General features: G+C 39.0%; 1 protein-coding gene across 4 annotated transcripts in view; it reads right to left on the bottom strand.

Annotated features, from left to right (window-relative positions):
• The window catches only part of LOC108427785 (IQ motif and SEC7 domain-containing protein 1-like), a 192,281-nt gene that overhangs the window by 96,656 nt on the left and 72,471 nt on the right, over positions 1–23,154 (bottom strand). The window contains exon 1 of one of the 4 annotated variants that reach the window (XM_037541616.1): positions 2,948–3,550. The exons of the other annotated variants lie outside the window; for them this stretch is intronic. Within the exon in view, the coding sequence (XP_037397513.1) occupies positions 2,948–3,024 (77 nt within the window). The 5' untranslated portion in view covers positions 3,025–3,550. Of the gene's footprint in view, positions 1–2,947; positions 3,551–23,154 lie in introns of those variants that run through there. 4 annotated transcript variants of the gene reach the window in all.

The raw sequence follows: 23,154 nt of genomic DNA, 5'->3' as shown, positions 1-23,154 counted from the left end.
CCTTAGTTCCCAAATGCTTATTGAGTGTTGTTAAAAGGAAAGGTGATGTAACACAGTGGTAAATATGCCCCTGTCCCAACTTCTTTGGAACATGTTGCAGGCATGAAATTCAAAATGAGTGAATATTTGCAAAAAACAATAAAGTTTATCCGTTTGAACATTAAATATCTTGTCTTTGTAGTGTATTCAATTGAATATAGGTTGAAAAGGATTTGCAGGTCATCGTATTATGTTTTTATTTATGTTTTACACAACATCCCAACTTCATTGGAATTGGGGTTGTAATAACCATAAACAACAGGTTCTCCATCATGGAGAAGAACCTTGTAATAATGTAAAGAGCTGTTTAAGTGCCTTAAATGGTTACTCGATTTGTCATGGTTCTGTGAGACCATGCTTTGTTTATTATTTCCCAGTCAAAACAGCCTTTAAGAACAAATGAGGAGGTGTTTCTGAGGAGATCAGAAACCTGAGATCTGAGATGTAGAATGCAGCTTTATAGAAGTATGTCGCTGCTGTCGGAACAAAACCTCGTATCTCCAAAATAACTTTACAGGAGAAGGAAAAAACATACTTTACTTTTAATGTAAGCCAATGGAACCAGAAGTCTTTCTAAGTAATTTTGGGCTGTTTCTTTTGGTCCGTTCATCATGAAATTTACATACAAAGCAACATGCATTTTCAAATCATGTCAAAAACTGACAAACAACAAAAACGGAGATACAAGGTTTTGTTCTGACAGCAGCAATATAGAAATATAACCAACTTGTAAGACTGAACTTTGGAGGTGTGGAAAAATATCACTGTATTTATTAGAAAAACTGAGAGAAAATCTCCCAGAGGTTTTATTTATTTAAACAATATATGGAGAAAATTTAGATTTTGTGGTACACAATTAGTTACACTAGACTAGTTTACTGTTAAGCTGGCTGGACAGCTGTTTTTGTACCATTTTCACGGGTTGCGATTTTTGAGTTAAAACCACAAAACTTTGCAGGATGGAATAGTCTATACAATAGTGCTTTTGTGCTTTAGAGACCAACTGCAGGTATACTTTTCGTACACTGTTAGAAATAAAGGTTCTGTGTGGGTCATTTTTCCTTCATCAAGGTACAAACAATGTAAATGTTTCCTCAAAGGTACAACAGTGGCTTTACGGTCCAATTGTGCACCTTAAAAAAGTTTTTTCCCCAGGTGAAAAATACACATTTGTACCTTTTCATAACCTAATATTTTAAAACAGAACAATAAAATAAAAAGCCTGGCGATGAGACGGGGTGTGTGGACTCAATATAACAGAAAATATCATTTCAATGTATTATGGTACAATTATGTTCCCTGACTAAAGATTCTGAGATGTACCCTTGAGGGTCCCACCCCAGTGACAAGAGCGATGGCAATGACAGTTTAGTACGTTTTTTTTTTTCTGAGAATGTACAGTGTTCATTTAAACATGACTTTTTCCCATAGGTAATAAATAACACCTTAGCAAATACTAATGGATACCATAGCAATACATTGCCAACCACCTGGAACACAATAGCATGGCTTTGCAAGACCTATCACAACTATCTGGGACAACACAGCAACAAATTAATTTTGTAGAAATAAAACTTGAAGTATCATTTATCACGCTTGGCATCACAAACTTGCTGTTTATGAGCTAAAAGGTGGAGGTGAAAAAGACTAGACTAGTAACATCAGCTGAGGGAACAGACCATTAGCATTTGTCTGCTTATTTGAAAGATTTATTGCCTTTCTTCATATAAATTTCAATCCACATGTGATCTACTGTGACTTGTGGTCTCCACATGGCTTTAATGTAACATTGTAACAGTGCTCAGAGTCGCCAAGACCTGTTGTTATTTTGCATACAATAACAGTACTTTTGCAGGTTTCATTTAATATTACAAGCATTTTGAGTTATTATGTAGGGTAAATCATATCCACAAAGGCAGTTTCAAAACATGCCAAAAACTAAAACGTCAAAAATGGAGAAAACAAGGTTTTTATATTTATACATAACAGTAGTATACTTTAAACTATTTCCTAAATAATTGCAGTTAGGGAGTTTTTCCTTGCCACTGTCGACACTGGCTTGCTCATGGGGGCTTGGACCTGGATTTTCTTTTCTTTTTCTTTCTGATTGTTCTGTAAAGCTGCTTTGTGACAACATCTATTGTAAAAAAGGTGCTATATAAATAAACTTTGTTTGCTTGCTTGCTATTTAAGTCATTGTGAGATTTGCTCACCTAGTTCCAACCAAGAATGAACACATGTAATCTGGCCAATCGATACATGTTTAATTAGTTGCACCAATTGTGTCCCTTCTGGGTTCCTTTTGGTCTCCTCACTCTAAGGGCAGGTCCGGGAAGGGAGTGGGAGTGGTGTGGAGAGGATGTGTCCACTGTCTTACACAATTTTCCTCTCTTTTCTTGACAATAATTTGATTTCAGTAAAAAAAAAAAACACAACTAAGTGTAAATAGAATCCGGCATGTGGGACAGCAATCAGCAGAACTTTATTGTCCTCATCCCACATGGGAAAGGTTAGTGTCAGCACAGGGGTGAGGGAAGACTGGTGTAAAAATCAATTCTGTTCTGAGACTCAGGCAGACCGATCACTGTGTATTAGCAACTCTGATGAATTCTGTTGAATAATTCAACAAATGCAACATCATTTAATAAGTAGTGGGGTTCTTTCATGTTGGATTCAGCCCAGCTGCAGTTTAGAAGTACAGTCATGGAGGAATTAAGTGCTTAAATAAGTTAATATGAGCGAGATAAGACTACAGCTCTACTCTCTGCACTGCCCTACCTCAATCTGCACCCAAAACTGAACAAAATAAATGTGACACAAGTGCAAACTGATAACCACAAAACTAACCTGAGCTCGTAGGAGCTTCAACACGACGCAAGAGCTAGTAGAAGTACGCTTTTGTGCTTACCTTTTAAAGAAGCCGTTAGACGGCTGAAGGCACAGAAACTGCCAATAGTCTAAGCAAAGAGCCTTGAACCGTAGCATCGTCGGAGTTGTGCCGTTCAATCAGGTGTCAGAATGACAAGCATCATTGATCATTAATGCTCAGTCAAAAAAAATTCACCCCGAGGTTGCACTGAGGGACATGGCAATCCCTTTGCTTTGGCTACCAATGGAGCAGAACAGAGTTGCCATAAGCATCCTCAAGAGGTTGCTGGTGCCAGGGCATGTCCTTTTGACCCAGTACGTCCAGGAGTTGTAGAAAACCGCATGGCCACAGCTCTGCTGAATGCTTCTATTCAATCCAGGTCACCCTCGCACCCACCCCAGCCCCGCTTCCACAGCCTCTGATGGAAAAGCCCAGGAGCTTCTGCAGCTTGTCAAATTTAGACCTGCCACACGTGTACGCGAAAACCACCTTCACACCGACTGCGCTCGTGCATTCTGGCCTACTAGTGAAGTCCTTCGAAAGGTCTGTCCACTCATAAAAAACAAAGAAGTTCCAATGTCTTGGTATAAAACGCTGAGGTTTCCTCAAGTGAGCGCTTCTGGGCTGCAGCCATCCGCCGAGAGCCCAACACACACATATATATGCCGGTTGCTGGTTGCCAGGCAACAGCACCACTACTGAACTTGCAAATGCTCGCTGACGGCAGCTGATTGGCCAGCCTGTGGTTAGGGAGGGAACTCCCTCAATCTTCTGCACAATGATGTCATTGGAACAGAGCTGGGAGAAGTGAGTTGTACTACACATGAAATCTCCAAAGGTGCTCCTGTTGTGATTAAAGGAGCTGGGGAAATCCAACATGTCACTGATAAACACATCTACAGATGTCTAAGCAAGTTGACACTGATCATTTCAATGCTGCATAAAAATGCACCAGTGTGTTTACATGCACTTAATAATCCGATCATTATCAGATTTCTGCAATCATCTGTAAACATGTAAACAGCACACTCTGATTTCTTAGATAAGAGTAAGGTCTAGAAATCCGAGTAAGACATCTAATAAAGAGAGTTGGACTAGCTCAGTAAACAGATTTCTCTGTGCACATGAACTCACTCTGATTTCTTTCATCTTTCTAAATCTGCATACATGCAAAAACAGACCACAGTACTGGAAATAAGCAAGCAGCACTGACGCAACATGCAGCAAAACATTTTTAGGACGACGATGAATCCAAATACATACTCGACAGAATGAAGGATATAAATATTCTTCATCTTCTAGATGATGCATGTTCATATTTTCAGGTAAAGTGGTGCAAAAATATAAAAAAAGCGACATGAACTTTTACATTACGTTTATGCCACGTTTAGACCTTAAGTTTCCCCATTATCAGATTACTCAAGTGCATGTAAATGCATTGATCGGATTACTGACAACATCTGGTTTCCTGCAGTTTTCGGAATATGAAGTGCATCTAAATGCACTCAGTGACACATTTAAATTAGATTTAAATCTGAGTGCTCAACCCACTTTGTGAGGTTGTCTGAGACACACTTCAGACAGATGTTCTTCTCATGTAAAAGCCACACAGACCTCTGAGGTCATGGGTCATTCTTTCATCATGCCCATATTCGGAACTCTGGTTCTAAGTACATTTCTCTATGGGAAAAATAGAATGCCATTTTCAGATACATTAGTCCTAAAAACATTTTTTTCTCCAGAATGTCAATGGATTCTTGGAAATATGAGTTTGTTTGGCAGCTGAAATATGATAAATGCATTTATTATACCATTAAACATTCTCATCGAACTGCTACCTCAGCCTTACTACTAACTTTCATCTGTTGTACTTCACTTTCTGCACTCAGCCACTTTATTATATTGTGAAACATCAACTTCACTCATTTTATATGTGTCGTACACTTTATATGATCTGTACATTGTCTGTAGTTGTATTAATCTTTGTGGTTGTGCTGCTATACACTATTGGCAATTTTCAGTGCACTGATAACAATACACACAACTATTATTGCTGGGGTGGAAAACAGCTGGTGTATTTTTCTCCACCCCCACCCCTTTGCTCAATGGCTGGTCTCTTCTGTCCTGTGACTAATGGTTCTGTAGTTGTATAATTATTGTATATTGTACAGAAGAGTTTATTGTACAGTGTCTGCATAGTTTGTCTGCTCTTATTGTCTGTCTGCACTGTTGTGCTGCTGTTCTATGTTTAGCACCGTGTCCTGGAGGAACTACATTGTGTTCCTCTCTCAATGCATCTGTGGTGAGAAGAAATGACAATAAAGCTCAGTTTGGTTTTACATGCTACTAGCAAGCCTCCAAAATTGTGCACTGAAATGACTTTGTATGAAAGTGACTATTAAACTTAAATACTTTCATTCTTATGATGTCAGCTCATTGTGTGTATGTTGTATTTTGACCTCTAAATGACTTTTTTATTGAGAAGGTAAAGTGACTTTTGGAGGACACATGTATGTATGACAAAACGTATCAGCGTCTTTCTTTAAAAAGATGGTTCTTCAGGGGTTCTTTAGTAAAGAAAATGGTTCTACATAGAACCATGAACACTCAAAGAACCCTTTGCATTGTTAAAGAGCTCTTTGCATCATGAAAGCATTCTTGTAAATGTGCTGCAGATAGATCTACACAGAACCTTTTTTGAAAAGGGTTCTTCTATTGTTACAATGTTAAGCTTGTAATAAAAGAAGAACCTTATTAGGTGTTATATGAAAAAGAAAAACATAAAAAAAGGTTCTATATTGATCCATTCATTCTCCATCAACTTGAAGAATCCTTTGATGATGCAAAGAGCCCTTTAATTATGCAGTCCTCTTTGAGTGTTTATGGTTCTATATAGAACCATTTTCTTTGCTAAAGAATCACTGAAGAACCATTGAAAAAACTTTTTTAAGTGTGTAAGATACAGTATCAATAATTTTCTTAAAAACCATTCATTTTTCCCATAGAAAAATCTGCTTCTATGTATAACAGTGTTATATTATATTCATAATATTCCTATTCTGGCTATTTAACAACCTTGTAATTCAGAGGATCCAGTGATATTCGGAGAAAACACTATTCCTTTCCCCCACTGAGAAATCTGCTTAGGCCTGGAGCTCCAAATATGGATGTCACCTGGACTACAGAGTGACAACACCTTCCTCTACTGTTACAAATATGGGGAAGACCCCACCCCCTGGACAACCACCACCCAACAGAGACATTGCTGTTACCCATTTCTACTCCCTTTGTGAGTCCTATTGAGTAAACTGAGGAAATTAATAATTCCACTCAACATTGTGATTTTGGAAGCAGCAACTGCTTTGCCAAGAAAAATGGAAACAAAGTAAAAGGCAGGCAGTTGGTATTAGCTGATTTGCATGTTTTGTGGTATACTAAATATACTACTATAGAGCCTGTATATCATGAAGTATCAACAGCCCTGAGCTTGCTAGGATTGGGCCTTCATCATTATTCAGTACCATCCTCCTCTCTCCCATTCCCTCCATCCTCCCATCCCTTCCTTCCTCTTGGCAAGATGTTCTGGAGCCATCAACATCTTCACTCACTCTCTCCCTCTCACCCCTTTCACCTACATCCAAACAAGTCGGCTTTATTGTCAATTATTTTGGCCAAGAGAACGGCAGCAGACGAAGATCTGCTGCAGCCAACTGTGCACAGAGACACTGAAGAAATCATCCGTCTTTCTGGAGTCTGGAGGGGGGGGGGAATCCACCAACAGCACAGAATCAGAGACAGAAACGTCCCATTGTCTTTGCCTGATGAAATGAGCAACACTATGGCTGTCTCTGTAAGCGAACACCACAGAGTAAATTAAATGACCACCAACTTAACCTCAGTTTGAAAACAGGCTTTGCTAACACCTACTAGTCTGTATTTGATAAATAATTGAATAAATGTGTTAGTTTGATGTTACTGTTTGGCCTATGACTACTTGAGTTAGGATTTCAGTTCAGTAAATGTCAAAATGAGTCTCAGAACTAGAAAAAAACACCTCTATATGTTAATGCAAATGATAAAGTTATTCAGCATTTAGGTATTTTGACTTACTGTTATACTTTAACTCAAGTCATTTTTTAGGAATGTACTTTTACTTGTGCTATTACTTTAACCAAGTATGAATACTTTTATGAGTTTAGGCTTCTCTACCCACATCTAGCACCCCTATGGTATGTCAAATACTATGTAAGCACATACTGGGGTATATGAACTTTTTTTTTGGCTATTCAAGATTAAACACAGACATCTGAAGCTTGTTACAGACATGAGTATATATATTTCACTGCATGTTGAGTTAGTTGTGTTAGTTGTATAGTGATTAAAGAGCCCTTGCATAGAGCTGCTGCTAATGCTGCTTTCGAGTGCTGGTGGGGTGATGAACCAGCCAACACAGTATTGTCACAACTCAGCATATTCATGCTGCACTGAAATATACACAACTTCTTCAAAGGATGTTCATGTTGCGGGGATATCATTTAGTTCCAATAAAATTGAGACCACCTGAAAACAGCATAACAAATTAATAAAACCTGGTTTGACTAAAGCTTTTATTCACAGTCAGTGACAAATCAGAAGGCCTAGAGCAGTGCTTTTCCTCACAAAAATGGTCTCTTTGTAAATGAAAAAGTGACAGGTTGAGCGTACATGAGCGTTAGCATGATTCAAGTACATTAATGCTATAATTACTAGCTTTCATTACTCCATCAGCAAAATTAGCATTTTCAAGCAGTTGAAATGACTATTTTTGTAAAGTGCTGTAGCGGTTCTGAACCAGCTCCATGCTAACTCCACGCTGTCAGAATCCATTTAATGTTATGATTCATTTTAAAACCACTCAAACTAAGTGCGTGGGCTATATTCCTGTGTGGGAGAACAGTTTACAGGCACTGCAAACTGACAACACATTAAAATCAGCAAGATGGACAGATATCTACACATGACACAGGGATGGAGAATTGTTTTTGTGGAAATGTTTAAAAAGATGATCTCACATAATCATATAAGCCTTGAATACAGAATTTAAAGAACTGTCAGGGAGGAAGAACGTATTGCCTCCTTGGAGTGAAATTGCTTGTCTGGATAATTTGATACAAGTAGATGCAATTGAAAAGCACAACTCTGTTAACAGAAGAATTGCACGGTCATCATTTTCAAGCACCATTTGCAAAGCTGGGGAAATAAAACAAGGTACAAATGTAAGCTATGAAGGTTCCGTATGTACCTTTATAACAGCTCTGCGACTGTACCCTGCTAACGCCCTGCAGTTGTATCCTTCTAACAGTCCTGCGGTTGTACCCTGCTAACGCCCTGCAGTTGTATCCTTCTAACAGTCCTGCGGTTGTACCCTGCTAACGCCCTGCAGTTGTATCCTTCTAACAGTCCTGCGGTTGTACCCTGCTAACGCCCTGCAGTTGTATCCTTCTAACAGTCCTGCAGTTGTACCCTGCTAAGCCCCTGCAGCTGTACACTGTCAACCCCCTGCAGTTGTCAGTTGTACCCTGTTAACCCCCTGCAGTTGTACCCTGTTAACCCCCTGAAGTTGTACTCTGTTAATCTGCTGCAGTTGTACACTGTTCACCCCCTGCAGTTGTACCCTGTTAATCCCCTGCAGCTGTACCCTGTTAATCCCCTGCAGCTGTACCCATTAACCCCCTGCAGTTGTACCCTGTTAATCCCCTGCAGTTGTACGGTGTTAATCCCCTGCAGCTGTACCCGTTAACCCCCTGCAGTTGTACGCTGTTAACCCCCTGCAGTTGTACCCTGTTAATCCCCTGCAGCTGTACCCTGTTAATCCCCTACAGCTGTACCCATTAACCCCCTGCAGTTGTACGCTGTTAACCCCCTGCAGTTGTACACTGTTAACCCCCTGCAGTTGTACACTGTTCACCCCCTGCAGTTTTACCCTGTTAACCCCCTGCAGTTGTACACTGTTCACCCCCTGCAGTTTTACCCTGTTAACCCCCTGCAGTTGTCAGTTGTACCCTGTTAACCCCCTGCAGCTGTACCCATTAACCCCCTGCAGTTGTACGCTGTTAACCCCCTGCAGTTGTACGCTGTTAACCCCCTGCAGTTGTACACTGTTAACCCCCTGCAGTTGTACACTGTTCACCCCCTGCAGTTTTACCCTGTTAACCCCCTGCAGTTGTACACTGTTCACCCCCTGCAGTTTTACCCTGTTAACCCCCTGCAGTTGTCAGTTGTACCCTGTTAACCCCCTGCAGCTGTACCCGTTAACCCCCTGCAGTTGTACCCTGTTAACCCCCTGCAGTTGTACACTGTTCACCCCCTGCAGTTTTACCCTGTTAACCCCCTGCAGTTGTACCCTGTTAACCCCCTGCAGTTGTCAGTTGTAACCTGTTAACCCCCTGCAGTTGTGCCCTGCTAACAGTTGTCAATGTTCACTAAGTGAGCACTTGGGATAAAAGTTACTTCATATGTATAGTTTTACTTAGAGAGAGGGATTTTCTGCTCTAAAGAGAACTTCCTTTTTTCAAACATATTTTTAAAATGTCAACCACCTAAGTTGAAATATGAATTGAATCCCTAAATAAAGTTTAAATCTAAACTTAAAGTAATGTCACAAATAAAGTTGAATGACAATCAAAAAGTAAAATTTTCTTATCTGTTAATTCATTTGATGCAAATGATTAGTAGATAAGGCTTGGTTTAATCCAAGTTTAAACTAAATCCTTAGCCTAGATACAGCAAGGGATTTGACTGGTTTATCTCAGAATCACACGAAGTGTGAAGTCAGCATGCTCTCATTTGTAGCTGATGCTGTGAAAACACAGGACTCTTTTGTCTGGGTGACATTTCGAGTCCATGCGGGCTGAGTCCACCACATGTCTTTTCAGGCTGCTTAAAGATATTGCTGATGTTCTTTGTGCTTATTAAATTGTGCAGATGCTAGAATCGAAGCAAAACATTCCTGAAGTATAAAGCTTTAGCTGCTTCAACTTTATGTTACTTAGCCATCTGAAACTTACAGAAACTCACCGTTTTAATTAAAGCTGACCTGAAACGAAAAATGTGCCTGTACCTGGTCATAGTAAGCACAGTATATCTTATCTTGTAATCTGAAATACAAACGTTTTTGTTTTCCTGCAATATTTCTCAAAATATAATGACTTTTGCTCTACCTCTAACGCATCACCAAATAACATGCCCTTTAAGGAGCAGCAGTTAAGCTTGTAACTTGCAAGTTTGCAGATCCTAAATGGGGCGCAGCTATGCAGGTTTCCAGGTGGGCCGACTCCCATGGAAAGGGTGGTCAATACTTTTAAGACTCAAGACCAGCCACTGCCCTTATCTGGCCAGTCCTCACAGGTGAGGCAGCAGTCCACTATGTACAATGGAACAAATCATCAGAGATGGAAAGTCACACTTAATTAAGTCAAAAGTCAGTTATGTCCATAAGCCGTAACTCTGTTAAGCACAAATTCAAATCAAGAAATAACTGACTTAAGCATCCAAGTCCAGCAGCAATTCAGTTAAGATGCACATTTGTGTACTCGCAAGTTACTTAAGCGTGAGTCCAAGTCGAATCAGAAGTCAGAGTCAAGTCTCAGGTCTGTTAAGTGCACGTCAAGACAGAAGTCACTGAAACATGCCTCAGAATCAAGTCGCAAGTCAGTTCATCAGGCGAATCGAGTACGACACAAGTCTCAGTTGAAAATGCTTCAAATTGCAAGTCTTTCATTAGAGAAACACTAAGTCTGAAGGACAGAAAAATTTTTTACATGCAGTAAAGCCACAGCTATAGTTATCAGCTAATCTTGCTAAAACTTCAACTAGTTTAACTACTATGCTAGCTAGCAAACATATGCACAAACTACACATTAACCGAGGGGACAGCAATGTTAAGAAAAGCCATTTTGTCAAGTTTCAACAAAAATCTAATGACCTTGGGAGCCACAACATTTAATGTCCATTTTCTTGAAGAATGGCTCACCATCTTGGCTGCAAAAATGTCTTAGTATGTGCTAATGGCATAGTACAGGATAAGAAATATAATGAAATGAAAACACAGACTTACTTTGCCCTGCTTTAAGCTTTAGCTCAGCTACAGCCACCTTTCTCGCATCTCTGTCAGGAAACTAGAAGAGTTTCTTGTAGAATGTCTCTTAAAATTAGACTTTTCACGAGGCTGAAGTCGCTTCTCAATCGACAGCTTCTTGTTTCAATTTTTCTGTTACGTTAAATGGTGCCTGAGACGATAGAATGTAGCTAACTATTTAGCTAACTGTTGCCCCATTTAGGGTAGAAGAATTCCAACAAGAAGCTGGACAATGAGAAGCTGACTACAGCTTTTTGGCTTTTTAGTGTTTTACAGATTCCCACTGCAGATTAAACATGTCAGGAAACCAGCTGGAGTGATTATAAATGTAAATAAGTCCATTTGTCTCCAAATTATTGATGTTAATCTTGAATCTTTCTCTTTGCTATCTCCTTAGCTACTAGCTAGTCAAGACTGTGGTCTGCATTGCTATATGACCAGCAGACTGCGCACCACCCTTCAGAGTTAAAGGGTGAACAGGACAGTAAAAGAGACAGATGCGGCTGCAGAGCCTCGTGTTGTCAACCCCTGCACTAACCAATCATTTCAAGTTGTTTGCTTCTTTATTGTAAGCACCTTATTTGCTATGTGTAGTGCTTCGGTTCTGTCTTTCGGACTTAAGGTTTTTCTGTAATGAAAGGCTCGTTATTTAGCTTCTTATTTCATTTTTCTGATGCATACTATGATCAAGCAATGTCCTTTAGCTCTTCATCTGGTTTGCTGGGTGTACTACCTCACAGAAAGTTTATAACGAGGAATATACATTATATGGCCGGAATTTGTAAACACTCCTTCTCATGAGTGAATTCAGCTGCTTTAAGATGTAGTGACTGCTGACACAGGCATTCACAGACTGCATGATCTCGATGGAAGAGCATCAGTACTAGAATGGGATGCACTGGATCAGCCGCACATGAGCCTAAGGCCGCCATGCCCAATGCCAAGCGTCAACAAAAGGGGTATAAAAGACCTCCGAGTATAGGGCTGTGGAGCAGTGGAACTGTGTTCTCTGGAATGATGGAGCTCCATCCAATACCTTTGGGATGAGCTGGAATGTCCAGGACTGATCAACCAACATCAGTACCAGAGCTCACTAATGCTCTTGTGGCTGCAATCAAATCCTCACAGCTATGTTGCAACATCTACTAAAAAGTCTTCCCAGAAGAGTAGATGTTGTTACTGCAGCAAAGAAGGGATAGGCATATTATTGGATAAAAGTTGGATGAGCAGGTGTCTATATAAACTTCTGGACATACACCGATAGGGCATAACATTATGATCACCTCCTTGTTTCTACGCTCATTGTCCATTTGATCAGATCCACTTACTATATAGGTGCACTTTGTAATTCTACAGTTACAGACTGCAGTCCATCTGTTTCTCTGCATAGTTTGTTAGCCACCCTTTTAACCTGTTCTTTAGTGGTCAGGACCCCCATGGACCCTCACAGAGCAGTTGTGTTGGTCAGGGTGGATCAGACACAGCAGTGCTGCTGGAGTTCTTAAACATGTCAGTGTCACTGCTGGACTGAGAATAGTCCACCAACCAGACTATCCAGTCAACTCTGACTTTACATATATATGGTGGACTGACAAGGTAGGAGTGTCTAATAGAATGGACAGTGAGTGGACCCAGTGTTTAAAAACTCCAGCAGCACTGCTGTGTCTGATCCACTCATACATGCACAACACACACTACAACACCACCACAATGTCAGTGTTACTGCAGTGCTGAGAATAATCCACCCAAATAGTACCTGCACTGTGAGGGGTCCTAACCACTGAAGAACAGGGTAAAGGGAGCTAGCAAAGTATGCAGAGAAACAGATGAACATGAAGATGATAAAGATGAAGTGCACCTACATAGTGGAGCTGATAAAATGGACAGTGAGCGTAGAAACAAGGAGGTGGTCATAATGTCATGCCTGATCGGTGTATGTCCATGCCCAAGTTCAAAATAAACATATGCAGTCAAAATTGCCACATTCCACAAAATATCACTGCAAGAACAGACAGTTTCAGATACAGCACTGATATTAAACATGCTGACTGCATGAGTCAATGTAAATGCTAGAAGGTTCTTCAGCCAAACAGGACAAAAAAACAACACCTCCTGTCTTACATCATACATTCTGATAGAGCTGAAAACTGTAGCTGACTAGATTTCACTTACTCAAATCAGTGATCATAATATGACTGTGACCAGGCCATTTCACGGCTTTTAATCGTGAAATGAAAGTCCATCTAAAGCACAGGCCTTTGTTTATGTGGAACTGTTATTTATAATATTTATAGGATGTATAGGTCATGTGACCTGCCAAACTGGATGTACATGGGGAAATTTTCAGTGTTGCTTTAACCAAGAAAAGCAGTTTTCCAATCCATAGATGATCATGAGCTCTCTCTTAATAATATTCCAAATGTGTGCAAAAAATGAGAGATAGATAGATAGAGAGAGAGAGAGAGAGAGAGAGAGAGAGAGAGAAGCAAGAGGGAGAGAAAGAGGGGTTCACAGCCCCCCTCACTGCTAAATATGTAACATGTCACCACTTGACAGTGGGTAACTCTCCCATACCCCCACTCTCCATACCCCACTCTATTTATCCCCACTCCACTGATCCTCAACATTACACAACTTCTGTTAAACACTGCAAAGATGTCATTAGTTTATTAACTAGTATGATTATAATTACTGTGATAATAATGTTATATTGTGATTATAATTAATATGGTTATTATTTATATTGGCTCTTTTTTTTATCTTATTCTGTTTTCATTATTTTTTCATTGTTCACTGCTTCTGTTGTGATGCTTAAGCAATACTGTACTTCACATTCATGTTAATAAAGCCATTCTGAATTTAACTGAAAAAGGAGAGAAACAGAGTGTCAGAGAGAAGGAGAGAGAGACAGACAGAGAGAGAAAGGCACAGAGAGAGGGATAGACAGTCAGAGAGAAAGAGAAAAGAAGAGAGTCAGAGAGAGGGAAAGACAGAGTCAGACAGAGAGGCAGAAAAGGAGAGGAAGAGAGTAAGGAAAAGAGAGAAAAGCCGACAGATAGATCTTATTTAGTACAGCTCTAGACTCTGAGGCTTCAGCTCAGCTGACGGCGATGTGCTGATGCGCTCCACTGCTCTGCCTCCATCATTACTGCTGCATTATGAACAGTGCCTTTGATGTGGAGGACATCTGCAGCTCATGCTGCGGCACATGCCCTGTAACACTGCACCCCCTGGTGGAAAACAGCAATAACAGCATCTACAGCAAAGGACACAGTGTCCAGAAACCACAGCTGCTGCACACTGGTCAACGGTCAGCCACTCATCAAGTAAAGACCACCAGTCTGAAACCTCTGTGCTGATTCTGAATGAGCAGTGCCAATAAAAATTATTAAACATACACAACGTGCTAAAAAATAGAATTTTTATTTGCTTTTTTATTACATTTCAAGACAACATGCCAAGTGACATCAGGCAAGAACATACACTCCAATTCAAAAGTCTGGAATCCTAATGGTAGTTCTAATACATGTTCTGTTTATACAGTGATTTGAATGTAATCTATGTATTATACACTAGACACCAAAGGTTTTTTAGGTTTATTCAGATATTTTCAAATTTTTGTGAACAAAAATAAGTTAAATTATATAATACAGCAATTCTATATTTACAGTACTTACATATACACACAATGATAAGTGCCTTAAGATTTCATTAGTTTGGAAATATGAGGCACTCTGTATATCAATTTAATTAAAAATCAATAATTATTGAATCTACAGCTTTGTTTATCTTTTGAGCGCATTTAAAATCTTCAGAAAATGGTTTTATATCGTTGAAAATACTGATTCCAAACTTTTGAATGGTACTTTATTAATTAACACAAGCAAAAAATTACAGTAGCTACAGTACCCGTAATATTAATGACTCCTCAAAACATGCAATGTTTCACTCCAAAATGAGTTTTATTACTGACTCACTCAGAGTTTCATTTCAGATTCTCTTGCTGTGCAAAATAATCATGATCCTCTGTGACTGCACTCACTAAAATATTGCAGAGCACCATCCGCACCTCAGAGGAGTAATACACAACAGCAGGAAGAATGAGACACAATGAGGTTTAATCTAGAGTAGACTCTTCTTAATCCTGGACAATCTGATGTATCCAGGCTCCACCCACAAATGCTTGTTTTCATAGCAACAGTTGCCAGGTTGGACAAGCTTTACAGCAGGTTGACAAAAATCTCATTTAAGAGACTGACTCACAAATACAGAGACAGAATGAGAGAAAGACACACACAGACTGACACACAACATGACAGACACAGACAGAGAGTGAGAGACAGATAAAATGTGAGAGATAGGCAGAGTGTGAAAGACAACATGAGAGACAGATTAAACAGATAGATAAAATGAGATAGAAAGACAGAAAGTGAGAGATAGAGTGAGAGACAGACAAAAAAGAGAGACAGACAGAAAGTGAGAAACAGACAAAATTAGAACGATAGAGTGAGAGGCAGAGAGAATGAGCGACAAACAGAATGTGAGAGACAGACAAAAAGGAGAGACAGACAGAAAGTGAGAGACAGACAGACACAATGAAAGACAGACATACAAAGAGATTGAGGCATACAAAAGAGACAGACAGAAAGTGAGAGACAGACAAAATGAGAGACACAGACAGAAAATGTGAGACAGAATGAGAGACAGGCTGAGAGACAGAATGAGAGATAAAGAAAGAGAGACAAAGAATGAGAGATAGAGAAAGAGAGACAGACAGGATGATTTTTGTCAGCATTCTATAAAGGCTGTCCAACCTCGAGACAGTTACTATGAAAGAAGACCTTTGTGGGCGGAGCCTGGATAGATAAATTCTAGGATTGTTGAGCTCCATATACAGACTACACATGCAGGCAAGAGATGAGGAGCTCCATAAGAGATGAGAGGATTTGGAGAAAGGGAAAGGGTAGAGGAGTCCTAGGCTGGGCTGGGCGCTGTGCTGTCCTCTGTGACCTGCAGGACGCTATCTCGAAGGGCTGCTGCTTCCAGAGGGTGGGCAACAGAACTGGTGAAGACTGTTATCTTCCCTAGCAGGAAAGGGAGATTGACAAAGAACACGCATGGCACTTCACTGTGGTCTAGAAAGACACTGTACTTGATTTTACATTCTTTCAAGGATGAAAAAGCTAAAATATCTAGTTCAGGACAGGACAGCTGTGGTTAAAATCTTTTAATTCCAGTTTCAGGATATGATGGTTAAAAGGGGAATGAGGAAGAATGATGAATGACATTGTGTACTTCTCAGATTTGCTCGTAGATCTGCTTGTAACTTTAATGCAGGATTTGTATATAAGACTTGAAAATAAACATACCAGAGGTCAGCAACCCAAATGTTAAGAAGAGCCATTTTGTCCTGTCAACAAAAATCAAACCACCTTGGGAGCCGCAATACGTCCATTTTATTGGAATAACGTTTCACCATCTTGGCTGAAAATATGTCTTAATATGTTCTAGCTAATGTCCTAGTATAGACTAAAAATATAATGTAAACAAAAACACTGACTCACTTTGCTCTGCTTTAAGCTTTAACTCAGCTATAGCCACTTTTCTCACATCTCCAGCAGGAAACCTTTTCACAAAAGTAGAACAGTTTCTTGTAAAATGTCTCTTAACATTTAATGTTTTACAAGGCTGAATTCTGGTTCTCATCCACCAGCTTCATGTTTGTTTCCCATTTAGAACGTAACTGCTGCACCATTTAAGGTGAAACGGGACAATTTGAACAAGAAGCTGGCAACCGAGAAGGTGACTTCAGCCCCGCGAGATTAAATATATCAGGAAACCAGCTGGAATGATTATAAATGCGAAAAATCAATTTGTCTCAAAATTATCCATGTCTCTTTGGCTTTTTAATTAGCTACTAGCTAAGCTAGACTGTTGTCTGCACTGCTACGGTGACCAGCAGTCTGAGTGCCAACCTTCAGAGTTAAAGGGCCAATAAGCAGTTATATATCAACTCCAGCATTTAAGATGCTTTTTTACCTTAAAATCTAAGTCTGGGCAACAGGGCAGTATTCCACACAACAGGGCAGTATTCCCCACAACAGGGCAGTATTCCCCACAACAGGGCAGTAATTCCCCACAGCAGGGCAGTAAAGAGTTGCATGCAGCTCCAAAGTCACATGTTGCTGACCCCTGAAATATACAGTAGCCTCCAAAATATTTGGGCATTTATGCCATGCTTCATTTATAGTGCTAATCAACAAAATGTCCAACCATGTGGCATTTATTATAAACAGACCATTCCAAGACTTTCTTTTTGGTAAGGTATACTTTTAAAATGTTACTGGTGAGTATCAGTTAGTTATCATTCGAGTAGTTTCTTTGCAGTGAGTTCTGCAGGTGTGCATCCAAAAATGTCTTCTGAATCTATAGCCCCTTCAATGAACCCAATCTCACCAATGCCACTGAAAGAAAAACAGCTTTAAAGAGCAGCCATAGTAGACATTTGTATCTCGCATCCATGTTGGGGCAGTTTGCACACTAGCCTATTTGCTTACCTTTAACAGTAAAGACAGAATAGTGAACATAATTATATCAGATAATTACATACTTGCGAGAGTGCGATACACAATTATCTGTCACAAAAAATACATAGATAACTGGCATAGCAGAATTTTGTGCAGCTGTAGGAGCTTACATAGCAGTTAACAAGCCACATAACTCACATAACAATAAAAACACAAAAGTGGATATAATTATGTCAGATAATAATGTAGTCGCCACAGTATAATACACACTGCTATTAGGTAAAAAAAGTTTAGGTAACTGGCATAAATGGCAACAGCAAGGTGACTTGTATGCCGCACAAACAGTAAAACCACAAATAACGATCATAATTAATAATAATAATATGTGCATCACATAGTCTCTGCTACATGTGTTTAACTGTAGCCAGTGGTGAAGAAATCTTAAAAGATTTGTGTGTAGACACTGTTTAAATTAGTGTTTCCTTCATTTTGTAATATGCAATACTGCTGATTAATGGAAGGCCGCCCCTTCAGAGGTCAGCGCAGTAGAGCTATTGTTCAGTGACACAATTTTGTGTGTTGTGAACTTGACACACAAAATTTATTCACCCTGGACATCTGAGACAAAATGGCACATGAAATGAATGTAATTTGTCCAGCGAAAAATTCTATAAACAAGTATGATTGTTCTTTACAGTACCATGAGTGCAGTCTGGTTGGAATTTTTCTCCAGCTTTTCTCAACAAAAAGAGATTTTTCACAGATTTTTCAGTGTTTTTCTCTGAAACAAATATCATTTTGTTAAAGATTTTATAAAGTAAGTAAAGAACATTAACATTTACCAATGGTTCAATGGTTAAAGTGTCCAAATACTTTTGAAGACCACTGTATATTTGAATGTATTATAGAGAACCTTCCCTTGCTCTTCTTAACTTAAGGGAGTAAAAGAGGTCAGACTAAGAGAAAACGGCAAGATGTTCTATCCATCACACTGTAGCCACGGGGAATGACACGTTAATGAAACAGGCCGATCAGTGTGCTGTGAGTCTTTGAAGATGAATGAGTGAATGCTTTAATCACCACTCCATTAGAACTTGACTGTGTGATCAAACAGAGCAAGTGAAGTCTCATCAGTCTCTGTGGATTCACCAGTGTAGCAATGTAGGGAGCCAAGCACCAGAAGTAAGAATAATGTGCTAGCTAGGCAACAGCCTGTGCAGACTGAGGAGATACATAGTGGTGACATTTTATGCATACATAATCAAAGATGCATGGCTTCATGTGCTGCATCAAAGCAGTTTAAATTGGAGGCATGAGCTTGAGTAAGCAGTTTAGTCAAACTAAAATTAAATCCTGTTTAGATTTATATTCCGTAGTAAATTCATTGGTATGTTATCAAACAACTCATGTCTTTTCAGAAAGGCAAGCAATTTCCTACCAATATGATTTTCTGATTATGGAGGTTTTTAATGAAAATTCTTGCAGTAAAAACAACTTAAAGAAATGAATGTATAATTAATCAGCACTTTTCTTGCTCTAGGATAAACGGGAAAAAACAAGCATTTAGAAGAACGTATCATTAAATGCACTGGAATTAAAGCAAACGCATTTAATCAATGCTTTAAATGAAAATTTACAGTGGAAGAGTAAATATGGCAAAGCATTTTTATAGTTGCTTACTTTGGCAATGGCACAACACACTTCTAATGTAAATTGAATGCTTTATGAAATATAAGTAGCTACTAATAATAGGGCGGTGAGGTTTACACATGCACACTAATGAAAACTGATTCAGGAAATGCAGCTGTGTTCCACACAGAGAATAAATGGGAAATGTTATTGGATGAGAGTTAAAATAAGTGTACAGACAGCACTACTGATCAATGCGTGACTTATGAAACACGAAACTGGAACAAGATTATTTTACAATAGTACACTGATTGGAAATATCATCTAAACATACCTTATACACATTCCCTAACCATGCAGGGCAAATGTTTTAAGTTTGAAGTTTGAGTTATTTCTACATTTCTTTTATTTTCAGATAAAAATGCTCAGTATACTCCCAGTAGACTAAGGGATAAAGGAGATTTCAACCAAAAATGCTAACATGGCAAATAACAACTGAATGCTAGTAAACATACATCATGCCAGCTAGTGGCAGTTAGCATGCAGTCAAACTGCCACTACTGTGAGCCATATTAGCATTACCTATCCCTTTGAAATTGATCTAAACTCTTAGAGAGAACTGTCTTCTGACATTAGGGATGCTTCCACGTACCAGGAAGGCACGTGATCAGACTAGAGGGCCTCTTACCTGCACTCTTTGAGAGGGGCAGGCACAGCTAGCTGCTTATTGTACAACGGAGCAGGGCAGCAATACTGGTGCAAAGTATCTACAGACCTATGACACAAGGAGAAACATACAGTCAGAAACCCAGCGGCAAAAGGGCGCACGTCTTTTCATGGACCTGAACAAGCGTGCCTGGAGATGAGAAATGTATGGGGATGCAAAAATACAACGTATTGTAATGTAGCGAATCATGGCTAACGTATCAGCATGTGGCTAGTGTGCTAGCTCGAGCCTAAAATTCTAGACTGTGACTGTACGTTAGACCGAGACACTATAAAGCAGGGATTCTCCTTTTCCACCCCAAAGCCCACCTGTTTAAAACTTATATAGCTTATAAAGCATAGCAGCCCACAGGAAAGCTAAAATCAACTTTTTAAAACTGCAATTTTCTTTTCTCAAATGCTAAAACTGAAAACATGAGAAGTAAGGTCTGAAAAAGCTAAGATCATCCATTCTGGTTCTAAGTAGACTTGCAAAAAACATGTTTAAAAAAACATAGGTTAAAAAACATGTCTCTAGTGATATTTAAAAGGGAGAAAAAGAATATAAATATATGAGGTAGACGTGGACGTGGCTGCAGTCCATTGATTTTTCATTTTAAATACTCCACTGGCCTCCTCAAAGGAGGAATCGATTGGCCTCTTTAGTTTTGGGTTTTAGCTCCACTCAGCTTTTGGATTAATGCTCTTACACAAATCAACAATAATAATCAATCATACTTGATATCTGCTTTTCTGTTATTCTTTTATCCATATTATTTCACCACTCAGGTAGTTTAACCACTCAGGTCGCTGATGCTCAGCCAAAAATATGGGACGGCCTATGAGTTGAAATCAAACGCATCTCTTTTCTATTATGTTATGGCTCGTCTGACGTTTTTAACAGCAGCTCGTGCTGAGAGTCTGTAAAAATCAGGTGTGAAGACAGGCAGATTATGCTGACAGTACAACGCCAACATGCTGCTAGAGGAAGAAAGCCAGCTCTGTTTATGAATGCAGAAACCGTGTTCCCACCAGCACTGAACTGTGAACCAGGGCTGGTTTGGAAGCACGTTTTTGCTGCAAAACAGTTCAGCTGTGTGCTGCGGCTCTGAGGATGGGTGGAGTGTTCACACATATCAAAAAGTCCACAGCAAACAAGTCAGGTGTGAAAGCGCTTTAAATCTCTGACTCACTGTCTGCTACGGTGATGTATTTATTCATACGTCTCTATTAATATTTATATTGGTTATGACTTGATTCTTAGATTTTACATTATTAAGTTAATCTTTTTTCCCACTTACGTTTTTATGACTTAAAGTGACCTCCACAGCCCACAGTTTGAGAAACCCTGCTATAAATAACACCTTTTTGTTTCAGAAACTAGGCTTTTGCAATGCTGTCTGTGCTACTAAACTGAAAATTTAAAACATCAAAGTGTAAATATGGTACATTTTGCTGTATCAAATAGTTGACATGTGCACGGGTACTCACGTACTCTATTAACTGTTTGAGGTACCAGTATTTGAATACTGAAATTACTATTTTTTAAAATGTTTTGTTTGCATATGTGAGTATTTCATGTCATACTTTGCTATTATGAAACACAAGGGTAACACTTTACATATTTCGTAGTTAATAGGTAACTAATCAGGAACTAAGCAGGAGCAAATAAGTAGTTCTGCATTAATGCAGAACTATTTGTAGGCTAATGTGCAAACTGGTCCTCACTGCCAAATATGAAGATGTGCATTACCATTTTAAGGTTTCTAATCAAACCAAACACATGAGGGACACCAGTCAGTACAGTGGTGTGATGCCCTAGCCTTCTTTGAAGATACCTGTTTCTGTGAATAGAAATGGAGGGTATAATTAGTTATATTGTAGAGACTGCACACTGTGTAGTGTATTTCACTACTGTTAGAAGTGTTGGAATACACTACATCAGTTAGTAGTTCAGCAGGAACCTTGTCAGACTCAGCTATTAGCTATTGAGCAATTAATGTAGAATTGATCAGTAATTTATAAGTAGTTATTCTAAGAAACCATAATTACTAAGTAATTATCTATGAGACGCAGTAGTTATTGTTTAGTTAATAGTAAAGAACTCTAATCATTAGTTCATTATTACCTAAAAAGTAGTTAACTAGTAGTCCTTGGTAGTAAAGAGTAGTTATTTAAGTGTTAATTCATCTCCTCATTTGTTCCTGCTTAGTTCCTGATTAGTTACTTACTTACTTACTTACTTACTACGAAACTGTTTGTAAAGTGTTACCAACACAAGTGCCTGAATTACAATTACTGTTGCTAGGTCCAGAAATAAATGTTGGCCCATCGCCCACTGAGGAAAAAATACTTTGTGTAGAAGAAAAGTCCTCATCAACATCCAACGTGACACTTCTTTGCCCTATTAACTCATTAGCTAACATGACAACCTACCAATATCCCTCAGCCTTATTTTAATAGTGAAATATGTTATCAAATGTATTCTCCGCATGCTTCTAGATTACTAGTTTGCTAGTTTACATGCACTCAATAATCTGACCATTACTGGATTTCTGCAGTTATCTGATTATTCAAATGGTCATGTAAACAGCATGCTCCTATTTCTTAGATCAGAGTAATGTCTAGAAATCCAATTAAGAAAAATGTTAAAGAGAGCTGGATTTCTCAGTGCATCGTACGAACATAGTCCGGTACTGGAAATAAGCAAGCAGTGATGCCGTAGGATGGTAGCAAACCACTTTTTGATCAAAGCTGAAACAACTTCATTCTCAACAAACTTAAGCATTTGACTATTCTTCGTCTTGAAATGGAGCAATGTTTTAGTTTTTTTTTAAAGGCACAGCATGAACTTTTACATTACATTTATGTCTCGTTTTCTTCTGTAAGTTTATTGGCTGGTTGCAAAGCAGAAATCTGATTATTGTCTGGCTAATGTAAGCTCAGTTTCTCCATTATCTGATTACCAAAATGCATGTTAACGTGTCAACCGAATTACTGACAAAATACGATTTGCTGTAGTTATCGGATTATTAAGTGCATGTATGTTTAACACTCTACATACTGGATATCCATTCATTAACTCAAAAACTTGAATACTGTAATATCAAAATTAGTAAGAATTCACATCCCTACCAAATGGGTTGAAAGATTAATCTCTTTTATTTCAAAATAGCAATTTTCAAAACGCAAGAGCTGAAATTTGAATCACAACCTAAAAGCTTGTGAACTGCCTGTACTTAGACCAGTCGGAACCAAGTGAACAGCCA

The sequence above is a fragment of the Pygocentrus nattereri genome, chromosome 9 (assembly GCF_015220715.1).
Source record: "Pygocentrus nattereri isolate fPygNat1 chromosome 9, fPygNat1.pri, whole genome shotgun sequence".
Taxonomy (NCBI): Eukaryota; Metazoa; Chordata; class Actinopteri; order Characiformes; family Serrasalmidae; genus Pygocentrus; species Pygocentrus nattereri.
This window is presented reverse-complemented; position numbering and strand designations above follow the sequence as displayed.